The 11359-nt window shown below is 34.2% G+C and overlaps 1 protein-coding gene across 1 annotated transcript; it reads left to right on the top strand.

The window, feature by feature from the left end:
* Positions 1–4776: 4776 nt before the first annotated feature.
* On the top strand, positions 4777–11347 carry LOC120251683. The gene is made up of 7 exons (XM_039260299.1): positions 4777–5212; positions 6356–6496; positions 6595–6960; positions 8843–9088; positions 9726–9818; positions 10282–10482; positions 10951–11347. Exons 1-7 carry the CDS (start codon positions 4871–4873, stop codon positions 11164–11166), a joined length of 1605 nt encoding a protein of 534 aa, XP_039116233.1. The 5' UTR covers positions 4777–4870; the 3' UTR covers positions 11167–11347.
* The last annotated feature ends 12 nt before the right edge of the window (positions 11348–11359 follow it).

Here is an 11359-nt window from a genome sequence, read left to right as displayed (position 1 = left end):
TTCGTGACTCCTATTAGGGGCAAGCCCCTAATATTAATTACCCCAGACAATGTCATGGGAACCTCCGATTAAGAAACAAGTGTGAATGAGAAGTAACTGAGTAAACATGATAATTTTGTTTTATATTTTATTTCAAAGATGCATGCGAATACATGATCATAGACAAAAATACAAAAGAAGAAAAGCTATTCTCTAAGAGAGCTTAAGAGATTTTTTTTAGAAAGAGCTATTTCTATCATGCCCCTTCAAAATTTATTTTTTTAGCTGGCGCTCTTAGCTCCTATACTGAAAGTGTGTCAGAAGACCCTCTTAGCTTTGTGGATGTAGCTCTCCTCGATTCCCTTTTTATGTGGGTTTGTGTCTTGAAACATAGCTTAGTTCAAGCTGCAGCCACTCTACATTTACGAGTTGCCTACTTGGCCACTTTTGCTTCTTTTTATCGGCGAAGACTTTGGCTCTTTGCGCTTGTAAAATCTCCAGCTCCTTGACTTGTGAAACTCCTCAAGTCTTTGGCTTCTTAGTGCCTTAAAACTTCAGAGTTGCATTTGTCGTTTACATGATGCATTTAGGTCTTAGCTCTTCAATGCTTTTGAGCCTTGACCATTTGATATTTTTTTTAAGTCGTGACCTTTAGCATGGTTAGGTCATTAACTTGATAATTTTGACTTGACTTTAAAATGAACCTCAAACTCATTTTTGAGACCTCATAATGAGCTTAGGAAAAATCTTTTGCCAACTCAACTTCTTCGATGAGTGTTGACGAGAAAAACATTTTTTTCTTCTTTTTTTATGAAAAATTTTTCATTCATTTTTTTATTATCCATCATCATTTTTTTCTCTGTGAAATTTTTCATTTTTTTACACTTCCTTTCATTTCAAGAAAAGATGTACTTTTCATTGCACCTCTTTTTCACTCAGCGAGTATCAAAAGACCTCAAGTGAGCTTCAAGAAATCTTTTGTCAACTTTTTCTCTTTTTATAAGTGTTGATGAGAAATATTTTTTTTGGTGAACTTTTCACTTTTTTTTTTTTACCACTTCAAGGAATTTTTTTATTCTTCTTTTCATTTCATCTTTTTACTCCAATGAGTGTCAAAAGACCTCAAAGTGAGCTTGAAGAAATGGTTTGATTTTTTTTATGAAAAATTTTTTTTTACCCCAAAAGTGTCAAAACTTCAAGGTGGAATTAGAGAAAATTATGAAAAATTTCTCGTTACCCCTAGAAAATCGAGACTTCAAGGTGGAATGAGAGAAATTTCATGAAAAATTTCTCGTTACCCCTAGGAAGTCAAGACTTCAAGGTGGAATGAGAGAAATTTCATGGGAAATTTCTCGTTACCCCAAGAAAACCAAGGCTTCAAGGTGGAATGAGAGAAATTTCATAGAAATTCTCGTTACCCCAAAAAAAGCCAAACCTTCATGGTGGAATGAGAGAAATTTCATGGAAATTCTCGTTACCCCAAGAAAAGCCGAAGCTCCAAGGTGGAATGAGAGAAATTTCATAGAAATTCTCGTTACCCCAAGAAAAGCCAAGGCTTCATGGTGGAATGAGAGAAATTTCATAAGATTTTTTTTTATATAGGAGGCCTTGCAAAAATGAAATTACCAAAATACCCCCACTCAAATTCATCCTTTACTTTTTTTTTTCTCATTTTTTACTCTTTCTTTTTTTAACCCATCCTTTCATTTTCCCATAATTTCCTTTCTTCTCTTATTTTACTCACCCTTCCATTTTTCCCTATTTTTTTCTCTTTTTCAACTCACCCTTCCATTTTTCCATATTTTTTCCTCCTCTCTTTTTTTTTAAATTCACCCTTCATCTTTTCCATATTTTTCCTTCTCTCTCTAAATTCACCCTTCATCTTTTTCCATATTTTTTTCCTTCTCTCTCTTAAAAAAATCACCCTTCATTTTTTTTCCATATTTTTTTTCTCTTTTTTCTCACCTTTCATCATTTTTTTATTTTTCCCTCCTTTCTTTCATTTTTTTTACTTCAAGGAAATTTTTTTTAACACTTCTAAAAAGTATCATCACATCCTGCAACTCTTCTCATTTCTTCTCACCATCAAGAACAAAAAGGATAGGATAAGGAAGTAGAGAAGCATCAAGCTTGCATTACATAATTTTGACTGCTAATCTTCATTGATACTGTAAAGTTTATTGTGGCCTGCATTCAAACCTTATATAGTGCTCAACTCGGGGACATCCACCGGCGCAGCCATTTCTCTGGTTTTGCTCAGCTTGAGGCTTCATCGTTTCAAGGACTCCAACATCAGGGATGGACTCGGTCATGCTCGTCGTCCGCCGCATCGGAGGCCGAAGTCTCTTTCCAAGCAACATACCTTGTTTCCCTCCTTTTTACTTGCTTCTCCGATGCTATAAGAACCCAAGCAGAAGGAGAAGCTCGAGATCAGCCATGGCGGTGGCGCTCTGAAACTTTCAACCAAAAGAGTAGAAAGAAGAGAGTAGTTGGAGAAGGTATGGAGGCCACACTCGTGACCGATGATCCCAAACGCCAGTGAGAACGAAGCCTTGAGTGATCTAGTACAAAGGCCAGGCAGCGAGGAGGAGAGGGATGGCGGGAAGAATTTCTTTAACCGACTTAATGTGAATGGAAGCTCGTCGACGAGGACTCGCCGGACAGTGACGTCATTGAGTTGGGTTGAGTTGTGGTCCTCGTCGAAGCAAGATCTCATCCGGCTACCACCGCCCATATTGCCGTTGATGATGCTAATAATGCTCTTGAGAGAGAAGACGAGCATGCTTCGAAGCATATATGCATAGTTCGGAGATTGCGAGAGAAGGAGGGTGAAAACAAGAGAAAGAAAGAAACCCATGCTATGAATGCATGCACGTGCATGGACTTTTTTCCTTAAATGCATGGAAAGCAATTACATATATATATATATATATATATATTTTAGAGAAAAATGAATCATGATAATGCATGTACATGCATGCATAAAAAGAGAAACTATATATATATATTCTTTTAGAAAGAGAAAGGAGTGTGCATGTACGGGCATCTATTGCTCTTTAAATGCATGAAAATCATATATATATATATATATATATATATATATATATACATATATTCTTATTTAAATGCGCACAGCATGTGCAAAAACTCAGGCGAGTATTACACAACAGTGGATTTTTTTCTTTTCTTTTTTTTTTAAAGAAACATAGTACCTCTCTTTTTTTTTTATCTGAACCCGATCGTTTCTTTTTGTTTTGTCTGTCCAACGTTCCTCGTCTTCTTTCTCTCTCTATCTTCTTCTCTTCTTCTCTTCCCCTGCCTTTTTTCTCCTTCCTCTGTCTCTCCTTCTTCTGTCTCCTCTTGTTCTATCTCTCCTCTTTTTTTCTCTGTGCCTTTTTTTTTCTTTTTCTTTTTTCTCTCTTTTAATTCTCACTTTTCTTTTAAAACTCTCCGTATTTTCTCTTTTTTCTATCCTTTTTTCCAGTCTCTCCTCTCGTCCCCTTTTTTTGTCCCAAAAATCCTCAACACCCCGAAGAATCTCCAACTACCGGGAGATTTTTCTTTTTTTATTTTTTTAAATTTTTGAATTCAAAAATTCGATCCCTATCCATAATCTCCTTTTTTTTGTATTTATTATTATTTTATTTTATTTATTTATTTATTTTGAATTTCCCTCCCTTTTTTTATTATTATTCATATATATATATATATATATGCGTATATATCTTTATATATATATATATATATATTCTCTTCCTCTTCTTTTTTTTCTTCTTTTTTTCTTTTCTTTTTTTAGCATCCTGTCTCCCCAAAAAATCCTCAACACCCCGTAAAAATCCTCAATCACGTGAGAATTTTTTTTTTTCAAAATTTTAATTTTTTTTTCAATTCTTATCACTTTTTTTTTAAATTTAAATTCTAAACTTCAAACTCCCTCTTTTTCCCTCTCTCTTTTATTCATTTTCATTTTTTTTAATATCTTATTATTATTTTTTATTTCAATTATAAATTCCTAATGGAATTAGGAATTAAAAGAAAACCATATAAACAACTTTAAAATAAATTTAAAGTTTTTAAAATATATTAAAAATCATTTAAATACACTGTATTCCCACTAAAAATATTTAAAATTACTGAAATAAACATTTATTTTAAATGAATAAAACAGTTGATTTATTAAAAAATCTAGAAATAAGCAAAACAATAAGTACAAATCGACGAAATGCAAAAAAACACAAAACTAACAATGGAGAAAAGATAAAGCTTATAACAGCAAACAAATAGGAAAACATCCATAGGTGCAAAAATAAATAAAAAATAAAAAATAAAAAAATAAAATCAGCGGTCACCACTATGTGTCAACAAGGGCTACTAAAAGGACTACTCATTTATTAGGTTGCTAGAGCAATAAATTTTTTTTTTCTGTGTTATAGCACTCAAGAGTCTAAGGAGTGCTTAAGTATGAATGTGTGGACTGAATAATTTTTAAAAACAATATACCAATGAGATATTTTTTTTTAAAAAAAATGGAAATAACAAATAATTTTTATATTTTCAGGTGGCAGTAAAAAAATCATAACTACACATTTTATAAATAATAAGTCTTTACAAAACATTTACATAAAGCATCTGCAAGCAATACACATCAAAATTACAAAGACACTTCAACAAGCAATCAGGAAAACCAAAATTAATAAAATCGAAATTACCAAAATGCCCAAACAGGCAATAAAAATCTAGTTCTTTATCTTTGGAAGTCGAGTTACGTATGGAAATTCACTTCCGCGTCACTTTCAGACCACTTCCGAACAAAACTATAATAAACTTCTCAAATTGAATCCCTCCCAATTCCTTCCCAAATTCTAACGCTTTCTTGCTCTCTTTGTCCGCCATGGATTCGAATCCTCTCAAGCTCCTTGCTTTCCTTGCAATCCTTCTCCCTTGTCTCGTCTTCGTTCTCTTCGCTTCTCCGGATTTGCTTCAATGGGATCGGCCTTGGAGGACCCCCATGCGCGCTGAGGACCTCCTGCCCTTGCTCCCCAGGCGTGTCTCCTTGCCAATCTTGCGCTCCCTCCACAGCGCTGTAGATCTTCTGCCGACTTTCGTGGCGTCGCCGTCGTCGTTGAACGTCTCTGAGAACTGGAAAGGCGCCTGCTTTTCTAATAATAGGGCTTGGCTGGAGCTGCATAATAAGACGGGTTCCAAGTTTGGTGGTGGGACTCTTCATATTAAGGTGGGTGGTCTTTGGAAAGGCTCTGAATTTCTGTCTTTTTTTAAGCTTTTGTGTTTGAGAAAATTCGCTTTTTTGGTATGATTTGTTGGTCTTGTTTGGTGAAACGGGGTAATTGATTGATTTGAAATTTTTTATTATGTTGAAATTCTGATGTTTTGATTGGGGTTTTGAATCTATTGCTTCTTTTAGATGAATGAGTTTAAGTTGACTTGATTGAGTAGATCTTGTGATTATTTGATTTTGTTGTATGTATTTTTGATTTTACATGAGTAGTTAGATTGCATAGTTTGGTTTAATTACAGTAAGTTGCATGATTATTTTGGGGCTCAATATGGCATTGGAAGTCTCTTTGTCAAGGGTGAAAATTGAAAGATAATAAATCTTGAAGTTTTAGATTTGATTTTTTTTGCATAGAATATTTCATTTTCATTTAGTTTGAGGGATGCATTGGTATGAGATTTGTATTGTTATTTGTTGTCATTACTGTCTGCATTTTATGCCTTTCAGTTTGGAACTTTGGGTGATGGATTGGTATCAGAGTTATTTGTTGTCATTGTTGTCTGCACTTTATGCCTTTTTTTTCTCTTATAAATTAGTATGTCTTGATTCTTGATTAAAACACCCTACTGTTATCATCATGTGTGCCTCAAAATTTTAATAGAACTAAGATCATTCAAAGCAAGTGCAAGGCACACATATAAAAAATAGAAGCGGTTTTGTAATGTTAATGTGCTTCTTAGTCACAACCTTAAATCGATACCATGATTTCATCAGTGTTATCATGAAGTGCTTAAATTTTTTTCTATTTTTGTGTTAGATGAAGTAAAAACAAAGATGATAAAAGGAATATTGCACCATCAAAAAAATTCAACCAGCTCTATCATTGATACTGGTGCACTTTATCTCCTTGTAGATTTTACAGTCTATGTATTTATTAGCTGGTCAACATTATGAAAAATCTATTGTGGATGACCTAAATTATCCAATGCTGAGTAAAAGAAGACCAGTTGTAATAGCAAATGTGATAACATCCAGGTTGATTGTGGTGCATGCTTAAGCTCACTTATGTAGGCTGTAAAAAAAAATTTTATTCTGTTGGTTGATAAACTAATATTATGAACCATTCATTGTGCAATTTTCCAGGTTAGTGATGCTCATAGTTGGACATGTATGGACCTCTATGTATTTGCCACTCCATTCCGGTTGACATGGGATTACTATTTTTTGGCTCGAGAGCATACTCTAGAGTTTGATGAGTGGGAATCTGAAGCAGAGCTTCAACATGTAATTTCCTGGCAGTAATTTTTGGACTTTGATCATGAAATCATCTTTTGAGGAAGGATATTTGAGATTTACGTTTGAAGTGGTTTTTGTGAAAGTAGGTGAAACACAAGGGTGTGTCAATCTTTCTCATGAAATCGGGGATGCTTGGAACCCTTCAAGCTCTGTGGGATGTTTTCCCTTTATTTACAAACACTGGATGGGGTGAGAATGCAAATCTTGCTTTTCTCAAGAAGCATATGGGGGCTTCATTTGCAGAGCGGCCCAAACCATGGGTTTCAAATATTAGTGTTGATGACATTCATTCTGGAGACTTTTTGGCTCTGTCAAAAATTCGTGGACGTTGGGGCGGTTTTGAAACTTTAGAGAAGTGGGTTACCGGAGCATATGCTGGTCATACTGCAGTTTGTTTGAAAGATTCTGAAGGAAAACTTTGGGTTGCAGAATCTGGAAATGAAAATGACAAGGTCAGACTTGAGTAATTCTTATTCTTTCATATTTTAACATCTGTAAATAGACAACTTATGTCATTCTCGTCTCATTGCTCATGCCCTTCCTTTCCTCAAGTGGTTAGGCTGAACTAAAAAGTATCCAAATGAGTACCCTACTTGCTTATGATGTTTGTAGGTTTGTCTTGTTAAATGTTAACCTTTACATAAATTACTCATACACTGAATGATAGTTTTTCACTCCCAGACATGTTGAACACTTGCAATTGTGGCTACTTCTGCTAATTTATATAGTGATTGTTTTGCACTTTGTTAACTAAGAGCCTAGATAACTCTAATTATATGCAATTTAACATATAACTAAGTACAATGGTAGCATGATTAAAAAAAAACTAATCAGATTAAACTGTAATATGTTGTTTAGAAGCTGCTACTGTAATAAAGATTTTGCTTTTGTTTACATGGAGCATTTTGGTTGCGTTCCTTGAGTCAGTGATGCATGTCATGCGTACTTGATGTCACGAAAAGTGCATGGAATTTTTCTCCATTACCGTATATTGGCGAAAGTTACATAATGGACTAGCAAATGCATCAACTTGGATGGCTTTGTAGGCAAGTGCTACAGTAATTGATTTTCATATGGTTTATGTGTATTTCTTACTTTTTATTTAGGGGTTGTGGTTGTGTGGCTGCTCTTTTATCCTTGATTGGGTGAAAAAAAAGAAAAAGAAAAACTCATCGATTTTACTGGACCACTAGAAAGCAGTGGGAATGCCAAATAAAAAAAAGTGAGAAAGGGCAGAGGAGGTGACAGAACAAACGAGAGAGAAGAAAGAGACTGAGATTAATGAGATGGATACTATGGAGAGTTGAAGAAAGACAAGTTGAGAGAGAGATTAGAGTTCGAGACTCAAGAAGATTTATGAGGTTGCTTTTTTCAGTTTATTCCTTTAAATTGCCTTGCTAGAGATTGTAGGGGTTTAAACAATCAAAAGGTAGGGTGGCATAGAGTTTATATATCATTTCAACCTATTATGAGTGGTATGTACATAAGAAATAACATGTATATATCAGTCCAATTAATATCTCCTTTTATAGTTTTATTGTATGTAACTAGCAGATTAGTATGGTCTACACCAGTGTAACTCTAATCTGATTGACCAAATCAAGAAATGAGTTAAAGCCCACAACCAATGTGTGTTTACAGTTCCAACAGGCTACAGCCTGTTGAAGGCTTACTTTATGTATGTGTATTTCTGTGAGATCCACTTAAAGAGGAAAACTTATTAATCTTTATTTTTTTATTCTTGTTTGTCGTGATAGACTACTGCTTTTACTTTATAATACATTGATACATTGATAGATTCATTTCTGATATATAGTAAACATTTAAAGCCACTAGTGGCCCTTTAAGTAGCAATCATTGTTGATTTTAGACTCTCAATTAAAATTGTGTTTGTTTCGCCCCTGGAGTTGGACAAATTTGTGCACCTTAGCCCCTTCACCCAGTGTGACAGCTTGACACATGGCACATTATGTCTGTATCCACTGTTTGTTGGAGAGACCCAAAAAAACAAACTCATCCAATTCAGTGGCCAAAATGAACATGTTTTTACTCGAGGGACCAAAACCAACGATGATCCCTATTGCAGGGGACCATTAGTAGTTTTGAACTGTTAACAAATCATAAGTACGCACATTTGTACTGTCTATGAGGAACTTTAGCAATTGCATGGTTCCTTCTTTAAAGTTGTTATCTATTTCATCTATTTTTAAGCTTGAATTTTGGATCTTGAACCCTGTATGGCATATCTGTCAGTTGGTGATTCAATAAGGTTTGAAAAACAGTATTCATATTGTAGATGATACATTATTTTATGTATAATTTTTTGTTTTACAGGGAGAAGATATAATTGCTCTTTTGCCGTGGGAAGAGTGGTGGGATTTTGAGCTGAATAAGGATGATTCAAATCCTCAGATTGCATTGCTTCCCCTTCATCCAGCCATCAGGGCCAAATTCAATACAACTGCAGCTTGGGAATATGCAAAAAGCATGTCAGGGAAGCCTTATGGTTATCATAACATGATATTCAGTTGGATAGATACTATAAAAGGAAACTACCCGCCACCCTTGGATGCGCATGTGGTATGGTTCTCTTTTGTATACTGCCCTACTTCAGTGTCAACTTCCTGGTATTCATTTTATGTGCCCTTGCCATCTCAGTTGTTTCTCTATTAATTTCACTATCATTTCCTTGCAAGTTCCCTGATCTCTAGCTACTTTGAGTGCTCATTCCATCTTATTCTTTTTCTGCTACATTTTCTTCATTAGTAACTCTATAATGCCAAATTCCTTATCCTTAATATTTATGTGTATATATATCGATGTATGCTATAACCTTTTCTTTGGATCAATATTATTAGTTACACGGTGTTTCATGAACTGGGAATTGCAATGTTCTTGGTTTAATTCCATAGAAAACATGTGTTCCCTAATACTGTCATTTGATCTGTCTTAATTAATCACCAAACAGTATTTTTGCTATGAAGAGCATTCAATAATCTCATAATATTGCAATGGTTGACCACTCTGTATTATGCTATGTATATGTTGTTGTGTTGGTTAATCCAAAAAAAAAAATTTCTGGAAAGAGAAAAAACAAATACTATAACTTTTTAATGTTGGCATCCGTTATGTTGCTATATAGATTGATCTGTTGTTTATTATTATAATTGAAAATTTAAATTACTAAGTCAAATTCTGAAGTTTTGATGCAATACAGGTTGCTTCAGTCATGACTATGTGGAATAACGTTCAGCCAGACTATGCTGCGAACATGTGGAATGAAGCCTTGAATAAACGATTAGAGACTAAGGTTTACTCTTGATTGTACCTTATCAGCCAGATTCTTTTTAATGTATTCTGTGTAAAAATTTTACTTTCAAATTCCTCATTTAATATCTTTTTTATCTACTGGAGGAGAACAAATTTTTTATGCATTTTTTTCCTCTTGCCCACAAATTCTTCTTTGTCCAGACATTGAAGGCCTAATGCTGTCCTGATGATAAATTGCATGATTATCCTATTTCTAAGTTCTGGTTCTGTTAATATCAAGCATAAAAGATGGTGCTTTGGATAATATTGTTATTATTTATCCCATTTTATTTATAAACTTGAATGATCACTTGCATGTGAAGTCTGCTTGTACAACTGGATCTTTTGTGATTTTCATGACCCTCTGAAATTCTTAATGACTTAAGTTTTGACTAGATTAAGTTTTTCATATGCAAGTCATAAATCACTTAAAGATACACTGATGTTCTTTGATTTCTTTGCAGGATCTTAGTCTGCCTGAAATCATAGTTGAATCAGAAAAGCGTGGTTTGTCCTTTGATGAACTGCTCACCATTCCTGAGCAGGATGATTGGATTTATTCGGATGGGAAATCGACCTCTTGTGTTGCCTTCATTCTGGAAATGTACAAACAAGCCGGCCTTTTTGATCCAATTGCTAGCTCTATACAAGTTACTGAGTTCACTGTAAGTTTCTCCGAACTTTTTTGAACCACTGTCAATTCTTCAACCATATTTTGTCTATTCACTTAATGAGACAACTGTAAATTTAATGTGAATATGCTAATACAATTATCTTATTTTTAATCATATCATAATTAATTAAACAAAGTATTGAAATTAGGCTGTCATCAAGATTACAAGTCAGACATAATTTTTTTTCCTTTGAGAGGCAATGTCTACCAATTTGGTGTACTTGCTGCAACTTTAGCTCAATTGTGTTGTTTACTATTCTAAAAGAAATGCAAGGAGGGAATGTTGTGTTTTAAAAAGCTCTTGCTTTTAAAAAAAGCTTCCAGCTTTCTGAAAAATTCTATTAAACTATTGAACGCTCATTTTATGTGATCAAATATCTTTTCAATGATTTGAAAAGTGGCATCAAACAAACCCTAACTTGCAGACAATGTGATATTCCTTTGTTTCACTTGCATGCAGATAAAGGACGCATATGTTCTCAAGTTTTTCGAGAACATCACAAGCCGGTTACCTGAATGGTGCAACAAAGAAGATGATGTCAAGCTTCCATTCTGCCAAATTAAGGGGAAGTACCGAATGGAACTGCCGGATTACAATAGCATGGAACCTTACCCGCACATGAACGAAAAATGCCCGTCGCTGCCTCCAAAATACTTCAGGTCAAGTAATTGCTGATCAGCAGTTTATCTTCTTTTTTTTTTTTGCAGTAGCTGCAAGCACAGTGTATATATATGAAACACTTGGATAAAACATGTAGTTATGAATTGTCTAGCAAGTGTAGCATATTAAGTACAAAGAACAAACAAGAATGTAAATTCGGAAAATAATGTTTACATACATTGTTTTTGTTTGTTTCGCCTTGAAATGT

Source organism: Dioscorea cayenensis, chromosome 20 (assembly GCF_009730915.1).
Source record: "Dioscorea cayenensis subsp. rotundata cultivar TDr96_F1 chromosome 20, TDr96_F1_v2_PseudoChromosome.rev07_lg8_w22 25.fasta, whole genome shotgun sequence".
In the NCBI taxonomy this organism is placed as follows: Eukaryota; Viridiplantae; Streptophyta; class Magnoliopsida; order Dioscoreales; family Dioscoreaceae; genus Dioscorea; species Dioscorea cayenensis.
Note: the sequence above shows the minus strand (reverse complement) of the source record. Positions and strands in the feature narration are given on the sequence as shown.